Source organism: Theropithecus gelada, chromosome 2 (assembly GCF_003255815.1).
Source record: "Theropithecus gelada isolate Dixy chromosome 2, Tgel_1.0, whole genome shotgun sequence".
NCBI lineage: Eukaryota > Metazoa > Chordata > Mammalia > Primates > Cercopithecidae > Theropithecus > Theropithecus gelada.
Genome location: NC_037669.1, coordinates 68,449,360 through 68,476,241, shown reverse-complemented (window position 1 = coordinate 68,476,241; position 26,882 = coordinate 68,449,360). Strand labels below are relative to the sequence as shown.

The window sequence follows — 26,882 nt, the reverse complement described above, 5'->3', positions numbered from 1 at the left end:
TGAACTGTATTTCAGCAATTCTAAGATGCACTCCTCACAACTACCACACATATATTTGAAGACCTCTGGTACCAATAATGTGTTACAGTTTAATTGGGAGCCTTTTATTTTTCTTTTTTAGTAATACTAAAAATAATGGAGCATTTTATCTTCAAGAGCATCTTAGATTCAATGAAATACAGTAGTTAAAAAATGGGTTATTGACTCTAGGAAGAGTTTTGGATATAGGAAATTTATCATACATGTGTAGGGCTGTCGTCCTTTTCTCTAACTCTTTGTTAAATGTGTGACCTGCAGTTTGATCTACCAAACATTGGTTTAATAGCACTAAGATGTTTCATTATGAAAAAGAAGACTTTTTCAAAAGAGCACACAAAAGCAATGAACATGAATCATGATGGAAACAATGGGTCCACACACCTATTCATACCGTTAACATTTCACTACTAGGCGTGAATTCTCTCTCGGTTCTGTGTCACAGTCATTCATAATGAGGAAGTATTAGCATTTCAGTAGAACATTCAATCATGCCTGTGCTCAGAATGCATTTCTTCCACAAATACAGATGTTATACATTATAAATTCCTATTTATGAAGGGATGATTGAATATCTACCTGCCAGTTCATATAATGACATTTTTGTTACTGTTGTTTCCAATAGAATGTAAATTTTTTTCTGAGAATTACAAATTTGAGTTCAGGTAAAAATTTTTGAAATAACAAACACAGTATTTGTTATTTCCTTTTCTGATCCACACAGTTAGGCAAAAATAAAATATCATTTTAATTTCTGAGACTATGTTTGGTTTTTTTTTTAAACACTTAAATGTATTTTGTTGAATTCTTTTCTGAATTATCAAATTTCAAGTGAGTCTGCCTTCATCGCATTTGCAAAACAGTTTTTATCTTTAAAAGTATGATAGAGTAAGCTACAAAGTAATAACTGGAAATGAGGCACTTACGTTTATAAAATACTGCTTTAAAAGTTATGTGGGGCAGAAGTTCATAGATCTTTTCTAAAACAGTCGCTTCACCCACTAAAGAGGCATTTACATTCCAGACTTGGACGACGTCTTCTCGGTCCCGAACACTGACACTAACTCCTATTACTTCATCATCTGAGGGGAAGACAGGAAAAAAAAAAAATGAGTGATACTTTCAAGTCAGTCTGACTGTTTCTAAGAACTTAAGTCTTTTTATCTGAAAATTAAGGATAAGATGGAAAAAAGGTGGCACAAGACAACTTGTAAGAAATAATTGTTTCTACAGGGAATCACTGGAGGAAAGCAAGTCAGTGCACAAAAGGTGTAGCAGTCACATCACATTTATCCAGGGACTCAGATAAAGTGTTCCAGCCGAATGCATTTTCCAGATAAGTAATTTACCCTTTTTAACTTTAGGAAAGCTTTGTGACTATTTCTTACTCTGTTTTGATGAGACTTTTTCTAAAATGGGTTGCATAATTCCCTGCCCTCTGAAAGCCAAGTGAACTGAAATGAACTTTTCCTTGATGCCTTGCTGTCTTTGGTAAGGAGAGCAAGAATTTCTCCTGACTTTCTGCCAAGCTTTCAGGCACCTTGGAGTGGTCAGCGCTATCTGCCCCAACACTAACTGGACCCAGATTGTGCATTCTCTGCTGCTCATCTGCTTTCTGCGGTTTGCTTGTCTGCTCCTTTCCTACGAATTCTTCCTGCTTCCTGATGCCTCCCTCTAGAAATCCCTTTTCTGGTTTTGGGCATTATATACTGTGGGCTAGTGAGCCAATGACCATCTGTTAGCCCTGTGTATAGAGTGAGAGTAAATCTTCTGAGTACAGCTCTGCTATTACAGGATTGTCCTTCAGTGAATGAACGTTAAGGCATTTATCTACATTGATTAAGGTGGGCTTTTTCAAAAAAACAAAATTCCAGATTAGGGCTGTCTTGTACACAGTTGAGAACAGCGGATGGATAGTAGGGTGTTATACTGTTTTATCCTCCCTTGCAGCCACTTTGTTTACACAAATTTGCAGCAAAATGAAAAGAATACAAACTTTTGATTCTTGGTTTTCCTTGTTCATGACACAGTAATGCAATACGGTCAGCTCTGTGCACTTTCATAAACAGCATCAATATGTAATAGGTGAGAGATAAGCATTATCAATATAAGAAAACTTTGCTTTAGTTAGTATGCTTCACCTAATTTGCTGGCCTCTGTAAATCTAAATATTCATGCCATCAGTTTTTCCAATTGTCTTCTGGAAGTTAAAACGTTTTAGTATTAGGATATAATTTAAATAAAAACATATCCAATTTACTAAAAGAGATAATTGGCAGTAAAGTAATTCCTTTCTTTTCTCCATTCTTCCCTTCTCTTTCTCCCCCTCTTCCTTCTTTTCTTTTTTAAAATGAATTTGATCCTGGCTAAATGTGTATGACTTGACACTAAATGAGTCCATTTATATAAATACTCAAAACCAGCGAAAATTAGCCTATGATGTTAGAAGTTAGACTGCAGGTTACCTTTGAAGGAAGGAAAGACAGCAGAGAGGGATCCTGGCGGGCTGGTAATATCCTGCTTATATATCTGGATGCTAGTTACAGTTATATGCTTACTTTGTGAATATTTATCAAACTGTACACATATGACGTGTGCACTCTTCTGTATATATGCCACATTTAAACAAAAGAGTCAAAAAACATAGTACCTTATCATGGCCATTCACAGAAACTTATTATTCCATCAAGAAAATATTCTTAGATACAGATTCTTGACTTTTTAATTTACACTTTAAAAATAGTCTTGCCAGAGCTCAATGTTATATTTTATATGAAAATAAAAATCATCAACTACAAAGGGAAGCTTTGCAGTTTACCAGTTTCAAGAGTGGCCATGAAGTCACAAGGTCACCCTTTTGAGGAAATGTTCATGTTTCCTGTCTTTTGGTGTTGCCAATTTCTACCCTATTGGTCAAAGCGTGACGTAACGGACGGATGCCGAACTGTCAATATTTGAGTTTGGTTTTGCTCTTGGTAACCAGGCATAGTTACTAGCACAGCACTTTCACAAATGGTTTGGTAAAAAAAAGGCTGCAACCCTTATCCAAAGGCAGATCCATCAGCAAACATGTAATATTCATAAGTAGAATCAACCAGCAAAACCTTGATTATTTTAGGGTACTGGCAGCATAAGACATTAGAGCTGGGAGGAGCCACTGCTTAAAGATGAGGGGAGTGAGGCCCAGAGAGATTAGTTGACTTGCTAAAAGTGGCATAGCTGGTTAATGGAAGAGCTAATGGTTAATAGCTAATGGTGCTCTCATGTCTCAAGTCAACCACAAAACAATTGGTCTTCTTTATTCAATCCTGGCTATTACTACTTAGACTATTTTTCCCTGGTTCTGGAAACAGGAATAATTCATGCAGAAAACTTCCTCTCCCAGGGATTTATGTGTTTATAATTATACACAGGATACATTTTTGGCTGTATATTATCAAGTTGCTAAATACTCCCTATTAAAACAGAAGGAATCTGTACTTACAGACAATTTTATCTTAACCGGGGTCTCTGTTTTTTCTTTTTTTGAAAGAGGGTCTCACTCTGTTACCCAGGCTACAGTGCAGTAGTGATCACAGCTCATTGCAGCCTCTACCTCCTGGGCTCAAGTGATCCTCCCACTGCAGCCTCCAAAGATGCTGGGGCTATGGGTGTATGCCACTATGCCCAGCTAATTTTTGCATTTTTTGTAGAAAGGGTCTCTCTATGTTACATAGGGTGGTTTCGAACTCCTGGCCTCAAGTGATCCTTTCATCTTGGCCTCCCAAAGCGCTGGGATTACAGTCATGGGCCACCATGCCTAGCGCAGGTTTTGTCTTACGTGAATAAAAAGTGGTGTAAGAAGTAAGCAAAACAAAAGTGGAATGACAGGAACTGCTCATGAGATGAATCCGAAACACGCCCCGGGACTGGCAAGGCCTACAGGGCTCTCAAACATGGCCCCATCTAAGACATCGGAGGGACAACTCATCATTGTCATTAGCTAAAAAGAAAATCTTAACTGAAAGCTGGGTAGGAAAAATAGTATTCTAAATGTTACTTCAGGAGCATTCAGAAGGAACTACCCCCAAAAGAAAACAAAACTTTAAACAAGCAATTAAATTCTGCTCTCTGAGTGGGTTCATGATAAACACAAAGCAAAACAAAAGCTTTTTGTTTTGCTCTCAGAAATACCCTGAGTATTTGAAAATGGTCTCCAAAGAAAAGCCCTGAAGAACTTCTGTCTTATCCTCCACCGTGAGATCCCGGGACATAACAGTGAGCATGTCCCCACCTACTACTCTAGTCCTCTTTGAGCAGGGGACAGAGAGAACAAGAGGAAGGGGTTAGGGGTTGAGAGGGACAGAGAGGATTGTGCCTGCCCACCTACAAACTTCACTAGACACCGAAAGCACTTTCCCCTTCTGGAAAAACTGGAAGAGATAAAGGGAACCTACTACCAACTGTGTTAAGGGCCCAGTTAATGTCAGATTTTTCTTTTCTGCCTATTTATTTTGGACAGATGATTACAGATACTATTAAGTTAAGCTAAGAGGGAAACACATACATGAATATATACATACATATATAAATATAATATGCACATACGTAAATACACGTATGGACATAGACACACATATCTAACACTAAACACCAAAATCACATGAAAAAAAACTGAGTAACTTTGTAGTTCCAAAATAAACAACTTCAAAACATGTAAAAAGTCAAACACGTGATAACAAACTGCTGCAAGAAACAAGCACAAGCCAGTAGCACAAGAGGCAGGGCCGGCCAGAGCCGTGGGCTGCTTTACCTGCTGCAGCACAGTCTGTGAACTGTTCCCCGATGGTTGCTAACAGCAACTCTTTCCAAACTGTGGACTGATATGGGAAAATAATAAAAAACAAAACAAAATACACATATTTTTAGAACATTATCCTCAGGAGCTAAACAAATTATGTTTTCTTCAACTTCACATGTACTTTCTGTGCCCATATTTGGAGTCCACAGACACCTCCAAAGCCTAGGTGCAAACATTTATCACCGTGGCATATTTTTCAGTGGTTTACAAATAACTTTACACAGATACAAGTGAGCCAAAGTCTAGTAAAAGCTAACCTCTAGTGAAACCCCTGGTGAAATTCAGAAGAATTTCTAGGCAAAACGCATTCAAACGACTAAAAAATTTCCAATTCTTTACCTCTCACTGATTCAAAACACAGAAGCTAATTATATGTGGATGCTATTAGTAAAATCTTTCTCTTCAAAATCCTTTCTCTGTTTTTCTTACTACTTATAAGGTACTTCAAAGGTTATACAAGTAAAGAACACTTAAGGACATTTCTTGTTTATTTAATACTAGAGTCTTGGGAAATTCCATTCACTTGAGGCAGACTGTTTATGGCAGGCGATAGAACTTTATGTAAGAATGTATGTAATTTCCCTGGAAGATTCAGTGCCTGCTGTGGTCTGCCTCCTACCAATGAGAAACACTGGAGTTTCTTTCTCCTCATAATCTACTAGTGGCATCCAATAGACAGCCAGATTATTTCCACTCACATTACTTCCTTTGAAAAGTTCTTGGTCCTATTTATCCTCCTTCCTGTGATTCACAGGCTCCAAATTGCCCCCAAACTAGGTTTGAATCCTGAGAGGCTGCTTGCTATCTGCAAACCAGGTGGGTTAACAACCTCTCTGATCATCAGTTTCTTTAGGTGAACAAGGAAATAATAATAGGTCTGACCTTCCAGGGCTGTTGTGGGTATGAAATTAGTCAACAAATGTGCTCAGAGGGCTTAGTACAATGACTGCAATAAAAGGGCTTAACATTTAAGATCCATGCCATAAACAGCTGTGTGTTTGCTATATTCCAAGTGCTCAATGCATATTAACTATAATAATAGTGTTTATTATTATGTCCTCACAAGCTTAAAGCAGTCTCGCTGAATCTTTAACCAAGGCCATGGCAGTTAGCCAGGGAACTGAGAAGTGACCTTTCATCCTTTTCTTTTGTCTTTCCTAGCCAGTCCCTTCTGGTCTATGAGTCTACCACCTAGGAATCATTGCTTCCATTTTCTCTGTCCAGCTACAGTCCTTCAAGCTGTTAGTGATGAAGTTGAGAGCTGGGAGATGCCATTAGGGGAAGGGAGACTTCACCCTTCTGCTTTGAATTCAGACAAGGTTGGCCCACAAGACTCCCACTGGCTGATGACGAAAAGTAGGCTAAACTGCCTGGGATGAAGGCATTTGCACGGATATGAAAGAGTTATTATTTGTAACCCAGCGCAGCCAAGTGAGCTAACAAGGAGAGGACAAAACTGCCTTTCAGCTGCTTTTCAAGGAATGTTGACATCATGATTACTTCTACTAGAGTTCAAAGTCTAGTGCGAGTAAATAACATGGAAAGGCAAAAAGTGTTCATAATGAAATTTTAAAAACACCTTATATTCCCTCATTCTCTTATATTCTCTGCTCCCCTGATAGTTTTCATTATGTACAACAAATAACAGGAAAACGCTGGAGCTTCACATCTTGACGAATAGTTTGCACCTTTGACAAATAAATCTGGTCATATCTTTGGGTATGTGCTTATAGGAAAATGACTCCAGCTCAAGCATATGGGTCCCTGGAGACATTTCAGTTCTTTGAGCTTATCCACATGAAAGAAATCATGAAAAGGTGAAACTGGGTAGCATTTCCCCTTTTGTCCATTTTCAAAGACGTTTTTGGTTTCCCAGGGCTTAAGATAACCGATTTTAATGTTCACGTTCATTTCCAGTCAATATGATTAATTAGAGCTCGCTCTGGGAAATCTGGGTTTCTGAGACTTGATCACTGCAAACCAGCATCCCACTAGGTCGTCACATCATCCAGGTTCTCATCAGCCCCAGAGGGAGATGGAGCATAGTCTCTCATGAAACCCCAAAGGATGGTGAAATGCCAAGCCTCCCTATTCTCTGTGCCATTGACATTCTCAGAACTGCTTTTGTTCCCCCTGTAGAGGAGGGATGAGCCTTTGGAAACAAAGATCCTACTTCTGACTTTGTAAAACCATATGCCACATGTTAGTCATGGCTGTCAAAGGAATGACTACCATAAAGACATTCACCCAGCTTTTCTGTGAAGTTCACAGGCATTTACTCCTGCAGACTGCATCATACAGTCACATATTACACCATGTCTATGGAGAAGCACAATTATACACTTTCAAGGTGACAGTGTAAGGCAGAAAATCAAGGTCAGAACAGAATTTCTCACCCCCAGCCTGTTTGGGGACTGCCAGGTAAACAGGCTGTCTGCAAAGCACAACATGTTGATGACAGGCAGTCAACAACCCCAAGCCTTGTCGGTTCTAGAAGAAGATCAGAAGGAACCTACCGTGCTGTCCTTGGGGACTTTCATCTTCCATACGCCGCCCTTTGCATTACTCTCCTCTTCCCTGGGCCAAAGACCAACGTTTAAAGTTACACTCAGGACTAAGTGATTCTACATCCATTTAGATTAAATATCTCTACATACATTTAGTTTAACAATAGACGACCTTAAAAACAAAATAGTTGGGCATTTTTCTTGTTTTTGTTTTTTATTTTTTATTATGGATACATAATAGTTGTACCTATTTATGGGGTATATCTGAATTTTTTTTTTTTTTAAGACTAGGTCTCACTCTGTCACCCAGGCTGGAGTGCAGTGGCATGATCATAGTTCACTGTAGCCTTGAACTCCTGGGCTCAAGCAATCCTCCCCACTCAGCCTCCCAAGCAACTGGGATTACAGGCATGTGCCATCACACCTGGCTAATTTTTAAAATTTTTTTTTAGAGACAGGGTCTCCCTCACTTTGCTGCTCAGGCTCGTCTTGAACTCCTGGCCTCAAGCAATCCTCCCACCTTTGTCTCCCAAAGTGCTGGGATTACAGGCATGAGCCACCACATCTGGCCTACATGTGATATTTTGATACATGCATACAAGGTATAATGACTGAATCAGGGTATTTAGGATATCTATCCAACACCTCAAGTCTTTATCATTTCCTTGTGTTAGGAACATTCCAATTCCACTCTTAGTTATTTTGAAATACATAACAAATTATTGTTAACTATAGTTACCCTGTTGTGCTCCAAGACCTCATTTATTCTAAGTGTATTTTTGTACCCATTAACGATCCTCTCTTTATCACCCCCGCAACTTCCCAGCCTCTGGTAACCATCATTCTACTCTCTTTCTCCATCAGTTCAGCTGGTTTTTTTTGTTTTGTTTTGTTTTGTTTTTGTTTTGTTTTGTTTTGTTTTGTTTTGTTTTTTGAGACGGAGTCTGGCTCTGACGCCCGGGCTGGAGTGCAGTGGCCAGATCTCAGCTCACTGCAAGCTCCGCCTCCCGGGTTTACGCCATTCTCCTGCCTCAGCCTCCCGAGTAGCTGGGACTACAGGCGCCCGCCGCCTCGCCCGGCTAGTTTTTTGTATTTTTTAGTAGAGACGGGGTTTCACCGTGTTCGCCAGGATGGTCTCGATCTCCTGACCTCGTGATCCGCCCGTCTCGGCCTCCCAAAGTGCTGGGATTACAGGCTTGAGCCACCGCGCCCGGCCTGTTTTGTTTTGTTTTGTTTTGTTCTTTTAGCTCCGACATACGAATGAAAGCATGAGATATTTGTCTTTCCATGCCTGGTTTATCTCACTTAATATAATGTTCTTCAATTCCATCCATGTTGTTGCAAATGGCGGAATTTCATTTTTTTGATGGCTGAATACTGTTCCATGGTATACATGTACCATATTTTCTTTAGTCATTCATCTGTTGATGGACACTTGGGCTCATTCCATATCTTGGCTCTTGTGAATGGCACTGCAATAAACATGGAAGTGCAGATATCTCTTCGACATACTGATTTCCTTTCTTTGGGGTATATATCTGGCAGTGGGACTGCTGGATCATGTGACAATTCTACGTTTAGTCTTTTGAGGAACCTCCATACTGTTCTCCATAGTTGACTGTGCTAATCAACAGTGTACGAGGGCTCCCCTTTCTCCACACCCTCACCAGCATTGCTGTCTTTTGGATAAAAGCCATTTTAACAGGGGTAAGATTGGGCATTTTTCAATAAACTCTTCCTCAGTCCTTTTGTTGGAAACAGAAGCAGATGAATGCAAAAGGAAGGAGCTAGGGATGGAGAGGCAAGAAAGTGGCATTCAGTGGCTCCATGGGCAGGGAAGGTGATAGGACTTGAGATCCTCATCCTCAAAGGGCTGGTGCAGACAGGCCTGCTTGACTCTGGGGATGGACAACGAATACAACCGCTTCATACAAGGGAAGGCCCTGACACTTCAAAGTCATAGTCATGACATTGTCTCATGTGATTCTCCTATCAACCATGTATCAAGGCCTCATAGGTATCCCTGTGAAGGACACCTGCTCTGTGTCACTGTTTAGTATCTGCTCCCTTTCTGGTAAGAGCATTCCAGTTTCCCCCTAAAGAGCCACCTGCCCCCTACTCTTCTGTGAGATCCACTCAGGCAGGGTTGACTCCACGTCCTAGCTTCAAAGATGGGCTTCTGACTCAGGCTAGCCTATGAGAGTACTGCCTCTTCCTAGTCTTTGTGATTGGCCAGAAATTGAAAGGGGATCCAAAGTGAGACAACGAGAGCCAGCCCTGAGATTTTATCTGGGCTGCTGAGTACTAACATTAGTAAACTTGCAGGGTGTAAGACCAGAGCATACGAAGGCCACTTTGCCACCTCAGATGGGAGAAAATAAAACCGAAAATTAAACCAATGTAGAATAAAGCAGAATAATTCTGGTGGGGACCATCAGATTCCTGATAACACTGGAGCCGGATCTGCCAGAAATTACCCCTACCAGTGAACTTCCCAGTCACAGGTTAAAAACATACTCAATTTTTTTTTTGCTCAAATTAGGTTTCTGGTGGCTGGGCCTGGCGGCTCATGCCTGTAATCCCAGCACTTTGGAAGGCTGAGACGCGCAGATCGCTTGAGCCCAGGAGTTCAAGACCAGCCTGGGCAACAAGGTGAAACCCCACCTCGACCCAAAATAAAAAATTAGTTGGGGGTGGTGGCATGCACCTGTAGTCTCAGCTACTTGGGAGGCTGAGGCGGGAGGTTCACCTGAGCCTGGGAGGTCAAGGCTGTGGTGAGCTGTGATGGTGCCACTGTGCTCCAGCCTGGGTGATAGAGTAAGACCCGGTCTCAAAAAAAAAAAAAAAAAAAAAAGAAAAGAAAAAAAAAAAAAAGAAACCAACCGAACAACAACAGTAACAAAAAACCCACACAAAAAAATTAGGTTTCTGTCATTTGCTACTACTCAAGATGAGACACATTTACATTTTATTAATGAGTAAATAATGCAGAAAGACTGAATGACAGGACATAAGGATTTATTACTAATTGGGACTCCAGCTTGGGCAAACTAACTTACTGTCCATCTTCATCACTACATCAAGCTATTAAAGAAGGAGGACACTTAGCCCCAGACCCTGGGTCATGATTGGTATCATAGACTTTCTATGTTGTCCATGTGAGACACACATCTCAGGTGATATGATATTTTATGAGGTTCATAAACATTTCCCTCCCACCTTGACCTTAAATTACACGTTAGACACTTACCAAAGTGGTCGCCTCTCTCCTCTCATTAAATGATAACTGCATCTCAAAGGCAGGCTAGTCACAGGAGGGATATTATTGTATACACTCCAGAATATCTTTAAAAGAAAAACAAACACTTTGTTTAATATACCCAGTATCGATTTATTATGCTGCTAGATTATCAAATTAGTGCATTAAAGAAAAATTTTGATTCTCATTGTTTTATCCATTCAAAATAGGTTTTTCTCAGTATCCCTTCTAATTCTCTGCTAGAAAATGTAATATAACATTAAAGAATGCTAGGTTTGGTGGCTCACACCTGTAATCCCAGCACTTTGGGAGGCCGAGGCAGGTGGATCACTTGAGCCCAGGAGTTCGAGACCAGCCTGGGCAATGTGGCGAGATCCCATCTCTACAAAAAATACAAAAAATTAGCTTGGCACGGTGGCACACGCCTGTAGTCCCAGCTACCCAGGAGGTTGAGGTGGGAGGATAGCTTGAGCCTGGGAAGTCAAGGCTGCAGGTGAGCTAAGATGGCACCACTGCATTCCAACTTGGGCAACAGGAGTGAGACTCTGCCTCAAAAAAACAAAAACAAAAACACAACAAGAAGCAGAAAAGATGTTCCTTGCTGATGCTGTGCCAAGTTCTATGTTTCAAGAAGCTATGGTTATTAAGCAAACATTCCTAAGCAACATGTCTACACATAAAACTGGAAAGCACTTTGCTAATGATTTTTCTGACAGCTAGGTAGTATCTACTAAAGTCTTTAGTACTGAATACATGTACTGAACATATTTGTAACTATCTTGTTATAACAGACCCTGTCTTCAACATGGTGAAACCCCATCTCTACTAAAAATACAAAAAATTAGCCAGGCGTGGTGGCAGACGCCTGTAATCCCAGCTACTCGGGAGGCTGAGGCAGGAGAATCACTTGAACCCGGGAGGCAGAGGTTGCAGTGAGCCGAGGTCACACTATTGTACTCCAGCCTGGCCAACAGGGCGAGACTCCGTTTAAAAAAAAAAAAAAAAGACCCTGTCTTCTCTCTAAGTCTGTGATGCTACGGCTTGGGAGTTGAGGGATAAAGGAGATGGCAAAGAGAAACCACCTTAGACACTCTGTTTGCCCCTTATCTCTCCCCTGCTAAAGGAACAGGGAACAGCTCAGATGCTGAAGCAACAAGCTGCGCAAGATACACAGTGTTACGGACTGCATGTCTGTGTCTTCCCCAAATTCATACGCTGAAACTCTAACTACCAATAGGATGGTGTTAGCAGATGGAGCCTCTGGGAGGTAATCAGGTCATGAGGGTATAGCCACCATGACAGGCTTGGTGTCCCTGTGAGAAGATGAAGAGAGCCGGCCCTCCCTCTGCCGTGTGAAGACACAAGGAAAGGATGGCCATGCACAAACCAGGAAGAGGGCCCTCACCTTGGTGTGCCCATGCTCACACCCTAATTTCAGACTTCCAGACTCTAGAACTGTGAGAAAAAAGGGTTTGTTGTATAAATAAAAAAAAACTGCCCAGTCTATGGTATTTGGTTATAGTAGCCTGAACTAAGACACAGGGCAACTGGTAAACAGAAATAGATTATACAAAAATAATAAAGTAATAGAAAAACAGGAAGTCTTGGCAAAGACTGGAGCTGTTCTCTGTGCCAGGCTTTGTTCTATGAACATTTACATGTTTATGCAATTTATCCTAATGACAGTCTTAGGAGGAGGTATGATTATTATCCTTTTTTTTAAAGATAAGGACATCAGGCAGAGATGAACCTGCCCAAGAGTCACTGTTTGGTATGACCATTAGGATTAGGACAAGGATTGAGGCTATGAAGAAGAAAATGCTTCCCCATTTGTTTGGAGTAGGTCATAGAATTACTATGCTATGAATGCTATGCACCGAATTACTGTGCAAATAAGAAATATTGTTCTGTGTGGTGAGGTAAGCATAGGGTGATCATCTGGGTCTCCCAGTAGGTCTGAGGAAAGCAGCACAAGTAAAAGAGCAATTAGAAAAATCAATCCTAGGGCTCATGAATTGAGTCACATGGGTGGAATGGAATTTTATCTATGTTGAATGATAATCCTGCTGGGTTGTTCAAGCCTGTTTTGCGTTAAAAAAATAATAACACTGAATTAACTGCAAAGGTGGCAATGATGAACTCTAAGATCAAACTGAAGACAAAAAACTACAGGATGATAGATGTATTAACTGAGAATCCACCTTGGCTCCCTCCTACTAAAATGGTGCTAGTGTAGGGAGGAGCTAAAAGCTACTGTAATAACAGTAGCTCCTCAAACACACATCTCTCTTTATGGAGGTACCTATCCCATAAATGCTTTGCTATTTGTACAAATAAGACTATTCCAATATTTCAGACTGTCTGCGGTATGAGGGTGGGTAGGTAGGGCTGGAATCTGAATCCAGACAATTTGATTCCCAAACCTCTGTTCCTAACTACTCAGCTATTTTCTTTTAAGATATTACTCTATGTTTTTGACACATCTTTCTCCAATCTTAGCAGCCAGGAATGAGGTCATGAAGCCACAGAAAGAGGGACACATGTTAAAGATGTTTTCCCATCAGTAAGATGCCCATAATTCCCAAGAGGCTGGTGGTTGTCAACTCCAGCCTGAGAACCCAGTTATGATGCGGCAATGTCCTCTGTAGAATTTATGCACAAAATAACATTAAGATGAAAACTCCTGCCTAAGGTAAAAACCAAGAGGACTTTGGTGCTGGCAAACTTCAAGTCTCCTCAAAGGCATCACAAACCAAAGTTCCTGCCGTCATGCCCCTGTCAAAAGTTGTCAAAGCTTGACTTTTTAACCTAGTACTTGAAGCGCATTGAAAAAATACAACAAAACACCTCTTCCATTTCAAAGATCAGAAAAACACTAAAGATCATGCTAAGGATTGGAGCTTTAGAAGCTTCTCTTGAAAACAAAAACAAGACAACTGATTCTGCTTGGCTTGGCAAATTTGACAGGAAGAGATTACAGCCCAAGAAGATCAGAGATAGACTTAACATATTCATTAAAGCACGTATTTGTACATTTGTGCTGAGCGTAAAATAGGAGCAAAATATCCGGTCACACCATTAAAAAAAAAAAAAAAAAAAAAAAAAAAAAGCCCTTTTTAAAAGACATGTGTCATTGAACTGGTCTGTTTCCCTGTTGCAAACCTCATCCAATGTGTAGAATATTTGTGAAGTATGTCTGCTGGTGAAATACCTACAGGAAGGAATCTACCATTATTCAGCTGCTGAAAATCTCTTCCACCCTTGCAGAAGTGAAAGGTCTGCTACAGTGGAAGCCTGGTAATTCGAGATTATACTCTCTGTAACACATCTTGAAAATGGAAACACTTAAATTTGACTATACATAAAATCTTGCAAATAGATTTCAAAAGCCATTAGGCTTATAATTAATTTTGTTGGACTTCCAAATCGAAGATTGCAGTAAAAGTAAAACTAAGCACAATGTTTATTAATAATGGTTAAATGCTTTTTTTCCCCAAAAGCCTTGAGAATCACCCTAGGACTAGGAGAGGTATAAAAGTTGAACATCTTTCATTCAGTCAACATCTGTGACCATCAGTTGTGAACAGGGCACAGTGAAGAGTCCTTGGGGAACTGAGCTGAATGCAGGAGGGTCAGCTTTTGACCACAGCAATCCACTCCTTGGGAGGTATGTTCTAGAACACCAATCTGGCACCTCTCCTTGAGAAACTGAGGCAAGGAAGACACCTGTCCAATGGAGTCTAATACCTGGATTTAAGACCTAGGTTCTCAGGATAACCTTCACAGGTCATGTAGCCCTTGAAACCCAAGTTGCGTCCTCTGTATAAGGATACAGCTACTTCACTGGAAAATGTAATGACGAAATACAAAGTGAAAGCACTTGCAAGGCCTAAGGAAGGAAGCAAAGTACGGTTAGACCCATTAATATGCTGACCACTTGATAAATCCCCAATCTATTAGTACTGGATTGGAGCAACTATGTCCCACCTGACAGTCTTCTGCCAAATAGATAATCATTCATTACCAAGAAAACTGGCAAATTTCCTCCTCAATTTCCTACTGGAATGTTCTGAAGAAAAATAATGCACTTGGAAATTCTTCAGAAGAAAAAATGTCATGTGTTGACAGACAACAAAGTGATATGTCTGTTTTGTAAAACAAACCAGAAACAAAACCACCCAGCCAACACACCTCAAAAAAAAAAAAAAAAAATACAGGATTTATTCCAGGTTGTGGCATGTGTAGCAGGAGAGTATTTTCAAAAAAATAAAACAAATATTTTTGCTCATTAGGTATTACTAGTTGCCTGGGGCTTCCCACCAACTGAATCAGTGGTATTTATGGGCAGGGCCAATAGGCATCTGAACCAAATAGGCAACTGAAGAGTTTAATGGATATTTTTAACTCACAGCAGACACAAAGGCTCAAAGCAGAGTGCTTCTGATTTACAAGAGCTAGGTACCTGAGAGAGAAATGGGTTTTCCTTTGAATTCCAAAAAGGACTTGATTTAAAGAGAGAGCCCAAGTGTGGAGTTGTGATCATAGAGTAAACGAGATGTGATAGGATGTGAGGGTAATTTCCCACCACATAGAAAGTCAGTTAGTAAAAAACCAACTCTGAGTTGGGGAGTTAAAAGCTTGGAGTGAGAGGAGAGTGAGGTTAAAACCCTGAAAGGATGGGAGAGCGCCCCACGCAAAGTTTGGGGATGCCTAGAGCAGAGCAGTGTGGAACCCGCTTTCTGGTACAGCCCAAGAGGCTCCAAGACTCCCAGAAAAGGCCCTCATTCCTACAGTGCTGAGCAACATGGCGGTCAGGTCTGAGAACAGCTGTGAAGGCAGGAGGGGTTATTTTTGCCGGGAGGGCCTGCCACAACCTTATAGGTTCCCCTCATTCTGGTGGGGTAGGGGGAAGGCAGACAACATTTCCTAAATCTCCAATCTGGAGCTTGAAATTGCTAGAAAGCCTACAGACAGCAGGGCCTGGGGTCTGGACGTGCGTGTACATAGCAGGGGTCTTCATGACATGAGGTTACAGCAGGGCCAGAGGCGGTGGGCATGGCCCGGGGTCAGGGATATTTCTGCCTATGCCTGTTCATTTGGAGAAGGAGAAGAGGGTGGTCATTTTCCCCAAAAGAGACTTAAATTGGAAGAGACCCAGTTTCACAGTTGAAGTGACTAAATTACTTTTAATTAACAAGGTCAAATCTCGCCCCACCCCAATACACAGACACAATGGCCTCCACTGAGAATGTGGAGGAACACGAGCAATTTAACTTCAGTTATATTTCTTCATAACTGGATTGTAGCTATAGATGTTGATCCTATTATGCATATAATGAATAAACTAAATGATGGATAAAGAATCTTGTTATACTTGATTCGAAGTCTGCGCTAGACAGAACTATGAAGTGGACCTGGCTGCAGGTCCTTCTCTTTCTCTCTTTTCAGTGTTGGCTTTCTTCCTCTCTCCCCTCAGGCCCCTCCCTTCTCCCAAGGGGTTCACTCCAGGTCATTCTATTGCAAGACACCACCCACCATGGGCTGTCCTGCTGTGTCCAGGGCAGTAAGTACTGGGAATCAATCTTTCCATCATCCTCCATGATCAATACTGACCTAGAAAACCTCTTCTTCTGAACGAAGAGCCCTCATTTCCCAAGGGTTTGGAAAGCAAGCTGCAGCCCTAACTTAATGATCCATAACTGCACAACTCCACAGTCAAGAGGCTTGAAATGAAATGAAGTCTTGATATTATCGACAGTACACAGGATAAGTCTGGCATATGCAGGGGAAACATTTTCTTAATTTCAATAGGTTATATATACCCTTTATGAAGACTTTGTTTATGATAAACGATGCTGAATTTCCACTTATAGAGGAAATATGGTTTCTGTTTTATGCAAATTTAAATGAGAAGTCAATTTATAAGAAATACCGGGTAGAATATACAAGTGAGATTAAGTGTGGCAAAATCTTGAAGGTGATAACTTCAAATAACTGAGGTTCGAGACAGAGTGCTGTACAGGAATGAGTTTTCAGGGGTGGGATTTTTAGTCTTATAGCAGGTAAGGCCGAAATAAACTGGACAAGGGAGACTTCTCTTGCAAATCACATCTGGCAGGTAGCTCTTCATTCTCCAACAGGTAAAATAAGGCTTGTTCAAAAGCCGTGTTCTATTCTTTTTTCCCTCTAGAGATGTGGGTCTTGTCATGTTGCCCAGGCTGAACTCGAACTCCTGGGCTCACGCAATCCTCCCACCTCAGCTTCCTGAGTAGCTCGGATCACAGGCATGAGCCAATGCACCTGGCTAAAAGCCATTTTCTATTCTGCACTGCAACCCCTGAGGATGCAAAACCACATGAGAACTGTGGAAAATTTGGACAGGTTCACAAAAGAGTAAGAGAATCAATAAGCATCTGGAAAACAGGCCTAGATGTAAAATGGAATTTTCCAAGAAAGGCAGGAAAGTAGAAATGAATTTAACTCCAGGCAGAGAGAATTATTGTTGGGTATGATCAAAGTGTCCTCAGCAGGGGTTCCCAGGTCCTTTGGAGGCTGAGCCTCCCCGACTCCTCAATCAGGGGGAGTAAAAGAAAGAGAACTGAACTGGAAGTGGAGGGAGTTCCAGTCCTAGAGACATGGCATGATTGGCTCTTTCCACTGAATGTTTGGGCCACTTATCTCCAGCCTCAGGCTCCTCAGCTAATAGATGGGGTAACAATTCCTCTCCCAAACCCATCTACTTTGATTTGCTAAAGGGCCTCAAAGTGTAAAAAGACACATATGTCTTTAATAAGGCAATCATTAATATCACATGATTTTTACCTTTCATCTAAACACATGTGGGAGGAAAATATAGACATAATCGGAGAAGCGGTTTTTTTAGTGCTAATGGAGTGAGAATAATCTCAGCACTTTGAGAGGTCAAGGAAGGAACACAGTTTGAGGTCAGAAATTCGAGACTAGACTGAGCAACATAGCAAGACCCCATCTCTACAAAAAAATAACATAATTTAGCTGGGTGTGGTAGCACATGGCTGTAGTCCTAGATACTTGGGAGGAGGATGGGGTGGGAGGATCTCTTGAGAGCAGGAGTTTGAGGCTGCAGTGAGCTATGATTGCACCACTGCACTCCTGCCTGGGTGACAGAGTGAGACCCTGCTTCTGAAGAAAAAATAATTAATATACAATCCTAGAATAAATTAAAAAAACAGTGGGACAAAAGCATATCCTCAAATGACTTGCAAGATAATATCCTGGCCAGCTCTTAAATACTAAGGACAATTGATTAGATGTTAAGGACACTCGCAGGCTGAAATCTCAAAAGTTATTGATAAGTTAAATATCTTCACATACACCTGTTAGTGGTGGTGCAATCCAGAGTATAATCACTTGAAATAAATAATCTAGAAGCAGTGGTGTATAGTTTTCTGATATAAAATATGACTGAAGAAAGCATAAAAAGATAACTCAGTAGAAGTAGACAAATTATGGCAGATGATTGGGTACTTAACTATGGCTTTTTACATCATTGTGTCATTTAAGTCTCATGACAGCATGATAAAATTACCATCACAATTATTCCCATCTTACAGATGAGTAAAATGAGATTCAGACAGGTTATATAACTTGTCCAAGCTAGTAAGTGTCACATATGAGACATCAACCAAGGCACTGTGACTACCCTAACCAGATAACTGATAGAGCTGAGGGACAGAATCCAGTAACACTTAAGTAAAAGCCGGCCACATCTGAGGGCTAAGTGCCAAGCATTACTAAGAACTATATACCTATCTTATCTAACTTTCACTCAACCTTAGGGAGTAGGCACTAATATTACCTCAGTTTTACAGATGAGAAACCGAAGGAGCACAGACAGCTGAGAGAGAAAGGACTTTCCTGATCCTTAAGGCAGTGTTTCTCAGCCATTTTTTTCACTGTTGCTCCCTTAGGCCCTAAAAGAGCCCTTTATCCTAATCACCTATGACAAAATTTTAATATCACAGAGATACCATATATGTTTATGGACTGCATGGACATCTATGCTTTGCACATAAAAAGAGCGAGATTTGTTCACTGATGTACTTCCTCTGCAAGAATCAACTTTGGCCCCCGCTGAGAATGTGCAGCCTACAGAATCCTTACAGGAAAGTGGTTCATTTATTAACTTCTAATTCATTCTTTTTTTTTTTTTTGAGAGTGTGTACATGTAAGAGACAGAGTCTCACTCTGTCACCCAGGCTGGAGGGCAGTACAATCCCAGCTCACTGCAACCTCCACCTCCCGGGTTAAAGCGATTCTCCTGTCTCAGCCTCCCCAGTAGCTGGGACTACGGGCGTGTGTCACCACTCCAGGCTAATTTTTGTATTTTTAGTAGAGACAGGGTTTCACCATGTTGCTCAGGCTGGTCTTGAACTCCTGAACTCAAGTGATCCGCCCACCTCGGCCTCCCAAAGTGTGGGGATTACAGGCGTAAGCCACCATGCTCAGCCTCATTCACTCATTCAATTCTTCAATATTCATTGAGTGCAAAGGACCAGACACAATAATATGGTACTGCATGATTCCATTCACATAAAGTTCAGTAACAGAATGAATGTAATGTGGTAGAAATGAGAACAGTGGTTGCTTTGGGGGATGGAGGCTGGAAGGGGCACAAAGAGACTTTCTGGTGTATGGGAAAGATTTTTTTTTGTCTTGATCTGCATGATGGTTGTACATACGTACCCTTGTCAAAAGTTATACTTAAGAAATCTACATTTACTGTATACAAATTATATCCCAATAAAGTAGTTTTAAAGAAAGTATTTCCTAGTATGTGCCTGCCCGGGTGCTTTAAATTGCTCCCTGAAGACCCTAAAATGCTGTGGATTCAAGGGCTCTACCAAATACTCTGGGTTATCTCGCAGGGTCAGGAAAACCAAGCCAATCCCCTCATCTGACTAGTGTCAGCCCTGGAATCTCTTACATAGCCCTGATGATCTAATGTCATGTGGATTGGGAAAAGTCTAATGAGACTCTGAGAGCCTTTACATGAGGACAGGCCTTCAAATCAAGCGCTCTGAGGATTATAAAATGGCTGCTGGGAAAAGGTCACAGAAGTCCCTAAATCCACAGAAGAGGAGACGTGCAGGGAGGCCTCCCAGATTCTGAACACGTTGATGTCTCTGGATAGTGGTCCTCGCGCTGCCTTGTGGTGCCGTCTGTACTTGGCACTGCACAGCAGCACTGCTGCTCTGCTTCCCACACGTTTATGTCACTTCCCCAACTACACCAGAAATGGCCCACAGTCAGGACAGTGTCTTCACACCCGGCTCACTGCCCTTGGTAGCCACACACAGCACCTTACAATCAGATTTCTGGGACTTCGTAATTATGCATGCCAACTTTTTTGAACCAGTTTGAACCAGATACTGGGACCACAGCCTGAAAAAAAATGGATCTCTGTGCTACTTCTGCATGTAAGAGGCTGCCTAAGAGACACAATTTAGATGCTGATCTATTGGAATTTCTAAGACATTAAAAGATTTAGGGATACAACAGGAAAACTATTTAAAAACTGTCCCTTCTAGAAAATTCATGGACATACAGTCAATGCAACTCTGAAGCAGCCTCAAAAGCCTTATTCTATCTGCACCAACCCATTAAACTAGAAGATAGGAGAAACTGGATAGAATCTGCTATTGAAGAAAATAGAAATGGGATCAATTAAATCAATCAGGTTTTTTCTTTTTTGAGACAAGGTCTTGCTCTGTTGCCCAGGCTGGAGTGCAGTGGTGTGAATATAGCTCACTGCAGTGTTGAAATCCTGGGCTCAAGTGATCACTGTGCCTCAGCCTCCCAAGCAGCTGGGACCACAGGTGTGTGCCACCATGCCCAGTTAATTCTGAAGGAAATTATTTGTAGAGATGGGGGTCTATGTTGCCCAGGCTGCTCTGGAACTCCTAGGCTCAAGCAATCCTCCCACCTCAGCCTCCCAAACTCCTGGGATTTCAGGCGTGAGCCACTGTGCCTGGCCAGTTGTGTTTTTTCAGTTGTGTTTTTCCAACTCCACCATCAGAGTTAGATAGAGAAAGAACTAATAGAACTAAGAGCTTGCACTCATTGAGAATCTGCTACGTATTAGGTATTCCACTAAGCATGGCATAAACATAATCTTATTCAATCTTCACAGTAACCCATGGAGGTAGGTGCTACCATTAGACCAATTTTACAGAGATGAAAGGGGTTGATCCATGCCTAATTTAGGATGATGGAACTGCGAAGTGAAGTAGGAAACCAAGCAGAGACTCTCCATCTTCATGCTCCACACTATCCTGCTCTCCCTATGTGACCTCTAAACCTTTAATAACCCTGCAGGGAAGGCGCCACTGCCTCTCACTGATGGGGAACAGAGGCACAGCGAGGCAGTGGCAGAGCTGGAGTTTGAACAGGAACACAGATAAAGATCTTGAAAACCTTTGCTCTTAACCACACTGCAGTCTGCCTTTTGTGTGGGTCTATGAAAGGTTTAGGTAGTAAAGGTTCAGCAGGTGGCCAAGAGAAGAGCAGGCCACCTGACTGTGTGCTCAGCTGGCCCTGGGGTGGACTTGGTCAAGGGCAGTTGTGCCAACCTGGAGCCGAGAGTCAACTCCAGAGCAGAACCCTGGACAGGGGCTGCCAGCACAGCAACAGATTTCAAGGTGGGTGATTAAGAGTCCGATGTGTGCCATGTTAATCCAGTTAGTCCCTCTCTTGCTCTTACCTGTACTGTCTGTACTGTGTAGATTTTCTTCAGATTTGATGCGCACTCAGCTGCTGTGGCACCAGGGAGGGATCTAGGCAAGCAGGAGCAGGACAAAGACAAAACAAGCAGTCAGTGCTCAAAAAACAGTCCACAGTAGAATCTTTCAGGTCTTCCTAAAAATCAGGTCTCAAACCACAGGACTGGACATTTTGGGGATGATAGTTAGAATTTAAAATGTGAAATCCCTACTTTGTGAAGTCATGTGTTTGCTTCTCCTAAAAATCAGATTTATTCTTGGAAATTTAATAGAAAAAAAGGATAAGTATGTATTAATAAGAAAGGGAATGGACATCTTAAAATCACATTTTAAAACATACCAAAATAACCTACTGATAACCAAGCATTTTCTCCAGGACTTTAGAAGAGAAACTGTATATTGTACAGATGACAATGAAAATGCAGTGTCCTGGCCTGGTGATATGTTTGAAAACTTGTTAGTAACTGGGTGGTATGCAAGCACTCTTGAGAAACAGAGTGACCATTTGCCTACTTTAAGAAAAGTCAACTCTGGTTTCATATGAATTTGCATGTTACCAAAACACTTGCCTTTAGAAAATACTTTCAGTTCTTTTCTCTGGCTGATTTAATTAGCTCAGGGGAACTTTATGGTCAGACTGCATTAATCTTTAGTTTGCTGTATGTTCCACTAGATGGCAACATACTACAGGTTTAGTCACCAGAAACACTGCAATTTAACTGGTTTTATCAAGCACCGTTGCCTGGGATGGTAAAATGACCGGTCCCATCAAACCTTAGGAGTTCAAGACTCTCAATTCTTGCCACCTTTTCTTTCTCTCTATATTGAATTAGCAGTTCACGCTAAAAAATGTTGGGGTTCAATTATATCAGCCTAAGATTATGTTTCATCACACAAATAATGCATGAAAGCCCACATCTGGTTGTTGGTGAGAAGTAAGAAGCTTGCTGAGAGGATAAAGTACCTCAATCACAGCTGACCCACTGGGATCTGGAATCTATAAAAGCAATGCTCTTTACCAGACATTGACCCCAGAGACACTGCCCCCAAGGACCCTCAGTATGTTGTACTTCCTGGACAGTTGCTAAACCGCTGCACACTAGAGACAAAACTCACATGAGCTCAGAGGTGGAGGCAAAGCCAAAGGCCCATGCCCGGGTTGGGATAAGCACAGCAAGGACTACAGTCCTTGAACTATGAACCAGTGAATGCTCCCTAAGAGTTGAACCTGAATATCAAAAATGCATTTATGGCCAGCCGCAGTGGCTCATGACTATAATCCAAGTACTTTGGGAAGCTGAGGCAGCTAAATCACTTGAGGACAGGCATTGAGACCAGCAAGGCCAACATGGTGAAAGCCCACCTCTACTAACAATATTAATACAAAAATTAGCCAGGAGTGGTGGTGCTCACCTGCAGTCCCAGCTACTTGGGAGGCTGAGACACGAGAATCGCTTGAACCCAGGAGGTGGAGGTCACAGTGCACCGAGGTAGGGCCACTGCACTCCAGCCTGGGTGACAGAGTGAGGCTCTGTCTGAAAAAAACAAAAAATGCAATTCTGAATACCGCTTCCTTATCAGAAGGTCACTAAGGAAGCACAATCACGGACTAGTTTGGGGGAAAACAAGGGACTTCCACTGGGCAGGTGTGGTCCCATAAAGAAATCTACTGTAAAGCACTGAATTTACAACTCAATTTGCTGGACATTGTTTTAGAAAAGCAAATCCACATTAAACACCATGACTACATTTTGCTGTTGTCAGACTTTAAGCCTAAAATAACTATGTCGAAGAGTGTGGCAAAGAATGAAGTACTCAATCAATACCTTGCTAATGACAGCTCATGCCTGGGCCCCTGATGAAATACATCAGTCCACATGGATTGACTGGGCTGTAGTTACTGAAGTATCAACTTGGATAGATATTAAGTTGGCTATTTAACATAGATTTTATGCCTTTTTCAGCTTTAATTATTTTTTAAATGAGGGGAAAAATTTTTTTAAACTCTTAACATTTTCTGAATAGACTGTTAGCATGAAAAATCTATCATTTTAACATTAAAATACAACTCTTCTTCCTTTAACTGACTGCTCTACTACATATGCCCAGTAAACACATTCCTGGATCCCCCAAAGCACACAGGAGAGTATACACAGGCCTTCTTCCCTCTGTGTGTGTTGAGGGGTGGGATTCTAGGGCCCAAAGGGAGGAAATATGCTTTGCATTTTTTTCATTCAAAAAACTGTATATTCAAAAAAAAATTTTAACTAATTTTTAAAGTTCACTTCAATTTGAAACGGTTTAGAATGAGTATAATTTGAATGTTGCTTCATATAGTATGATGGCAATTTTAACCAAATACAATGTGAGGATAATACCATTTAACCTAGACAAAAAAAAAAAAATCACTGATGAAAATTTACTATATATGGTTCTTTTTAAATGCCTCTGTCTCCACAGTCTGGTCTTTTACTCGTATTCCAGTGCAGGAGATAATTGTACCAAGTTACATAGGTCCCCTCAGTTTCATTATCCAGGTTTTTTGAAGAAATCACATTTCCAGAGGCCCTAAAAGGACTCTAGAATAAAATAACAACTAGGAAGTGCTTATTAGTGTAACACAACAGTGTCAATGACTAACATGTAAGTGCCGAATTTTTGCTAGTGTGCTGAGCCTCTGACCTCCGTTGAAGCACTGAATCCCTGCAATCCTATTTATGAAGCTGTCGATATTATTCATCACCATTACAGGTGAGCAGGCTGGTGCTTAGAGAGGTTTGGGAACTTGTCTGTGGCCACTAACATGTGATTTGAAGACAGGTGCCCCATCTGTGATTTCCTGCTCTTCACCCATCACTGCTAAGCTGCCCATTCAAGCCATATATACACTTGCCTTTTTAAATGGAGTTTTACAGCTGACTCTTTTGGTATGTTTTCATCAAGGCCATCATTTTTGCTGAATCCCAATTTTTTGTTTTGTTTTGTTTATGGGACAAGGTCTCACTCTGTTGCCCAGGCTGGAGGGCAGTGGCACAATCATAGTTCACTGCATTCTCGACCTCCTGGGCTCAAGCGATCCTTCTGCCTCAGCCTCTCAAGTAGCTGGGACTACAGGTGCATGTCACCTGTAGTCAGCTAATTTTTGTATTTTTTTTGTAGAGGGAGGGTCTCACTATGTTGCCCAGGCTGGTCTCAAACTCTTGGCCTTAAGTGATCCCACTGCTTTAGCCTCCCAAAGTACTGGGATTACAGGAGTGACCCATCACCTCTAGGCCTGAACACCATTTTTAATACAAGATTGTATCCAGGTAATATTCTGAGAAGAAACAATATTAAAATAGTCTTTCCAATGGAGCAGGGTAGGGAAGATCTTCACAAAAACCAAAAGGATTATACTCAACAAAAGCTCTATTTTAACAGACTAACACCTGATGATACTGATGTACTGGGATTTGAAAGGAGATATGGGCTGGGCGCAGTGGTTCATGCCTGTAATCCCCGCACTCTGGGAGGTTGAGGCAGTTGGATCACTTGAGGTCAGGAATTTGAGATCAGCTTGGCCAACACGATGAAACGCCATCTCTACCAAAAATACAAAAAATAGCTGGACGTGGTGGTGCACGCCTGTAATCCCAGCTACTCAGGTGTCTGAGGCAGGAGAATCATTTGAACCTGGGAGGTGGAGGTTGCAGTGAGCCAAGATTGTGCCACTGAACTCCAGCCTCGGCAACAAGAGCAAAACTCCATCTCAAAAAAAAAAAAAAAAAAAAAAAAAAAGGAGATATATTAGGCTCCAAAGAAACTCAGTTTCCTAATTTCTTCATGGGGGAGGGTGATTCTGTGATCTTAAAGATTCTTTCCAGCTGCTGGGCACCTTTCTGAATATTCAGGCTTCAAAGTAATAAAACAGTATTGTCGAAAGTACTAATGGGAGTAAGTACTTGGCTGGCCAGCAGAAGGCAAGGCGTCCTTTTGTGAGTCAAATGTGATTCCAACAGTCACCGAAAAACACCAATGTGCCTAAACCTCATGCCTGAACTTCATACTTGTTTAACAAGCAAAATTGGGCCATATCCACAGAATCAATTTCAGAAGAGCAAATAACCCGAGATTTTTAAACGATCTGCCCTGTAAACAGGTCAGTCTGTACTGGACTTGCTGATTCAAAATTGAACTGCAGCTGTATCATCTACGGTTACTGTTTCTTTTCATTTTTTTTTTTTTTTTTTTTTTTGAGATGGAGTCTCGCTCTGTCGCCCAGGCTGGAGTGCAGTGGCACTCGGCTCACTGCAAGCTCCGCCTCCCGGGTTCATGCCATTCTCCTGCCTCAGTCTCCCGAGTAGCTGGGACTACAGGCTCCCGCCACTACGCCTGGCTGTTTTTTTTTTTGTATTTTTAGTAGAGACGGGGTTTCACCATATTGACCAGGATGGTCTCGGTCTCCTGACCTCGTGATCCACCCGTCTCAGCCTCCCAAAGTGCTAGAATTACAGGTGTGAGCCACGGCACCAGGCCTACGGTTACTGTTTCTTAAAGTAGCAGTGCAAGCTGTTCATGGCAAGGCTGCAGCCTGGGCAGCCAGCAGCCACACCTCTCTTCCCTGTCACCTGAGTAGACACTTGTAGCAACTGAAGGTAAATGTTTGTAATGGATGTCAAGGAAGGAAACATTTTTACTGGTATCACATATACAGTATATTCTCATAGATTTAAAAATCTTTTTCTTTCATTCATGTTATAAACCTTCCCTTCCCAATAGAATCCTGGTCCAAACCCTGTCTCCACAGGCCAGGGGTGCTCATCTGAGGGTGATGTTGCACCCCAGAAGAGATCTGGCAATATCTGAAGACATTTTTGGTTGTCACAACTGAGGATGTGCTACTGGCATGTGGTGGGTAGAAGCCAACGCTGCTGCTGAACATCCTACAGTGCACGGGACAGCCCTCACAAGAGAGAATCGCCCTGGCCAGAAAGTCCATGGTGCCCACGTAAAGAAACTCTCCTGGCAATGTGTAACAAATAGTCTCAGGAGCTTTAACATTTATTTAATCAACAAAAATGTTTTGCACACCTTTTATCGCCGCTGGGGATACAATGGTGAATATTCTAGAAAAAGGCCTTTTCCCATAGAGTTTATGTTTTAGAACCAACACCCCTCCTCTCGGAATTCCCCAGGCTCCCAAAGGCAAAGAAACAATGTTCAAATGTTTTTATTCTCCTGGGAGGGAGGAGGTGGGAAAGAAAGCTGAGAGAGGAATATACATGCTGATAATGACCATTCCTAGTAGAAGATATAGGCAGAGCTGTGGAAAATCACAGAACCCAGGAATCAGGACCCTGGCTCGGAATTTTCTGAATCATACGCCGCCCTCCCATGGTATATAGCTAGAGCTGAGAACACAGCAATGGAACAATAAATGCCCCTTGATGGATCAGGTTAAAGAATTTGAATAGTTCCACCAGGGGTTTCCTGTTTATTTA

At 41.6% G+C, this 26,882-nt stretch overlaps 1 protein-coding gene across 5 annotated transcripts in view; it reads right to left on the bottom strand.

The window, feature by feature from the left end:
* EIF4E3 (eukaryotic translation initiation factor 4E family member 3) overlaps positions 1-26,882 on the bottom strand; it is an 81,607-nt gene that overhangs the window by 9,739 nt on the left and 44,986 nt on the right. For all 5 annotated transcript variants that reach the window (XM_025377419.1, XM_025377420.1, XM_025377421.1 and 2 more), the window contains 5 exons: positions 21,384-21,456; positions 10,634-10,728; positions 7,393-7,453; positions 4,829-4,895; positions 963-1,118 (listed from right to left, as the gene is read on the bottom strand). In XM_025377419.1, coding sequence (XP_025233204.1) covers positions 963-1,118; positions 4,829-4,895; positions 7,393-7,453; positions 10,634-10,659 — 310 coding nt within the window. In that variant the 5' untranslated portion in view covers positions 10,660-10,728; positions 21,384-21,456. The remainder of the gene's footprint in view (positions 1-962; positions 1,119-4,828; positions 4,896-7,392; positions 7,454-10,633; positions 10,729-21,383; positions 21,457-26,882) is intronic.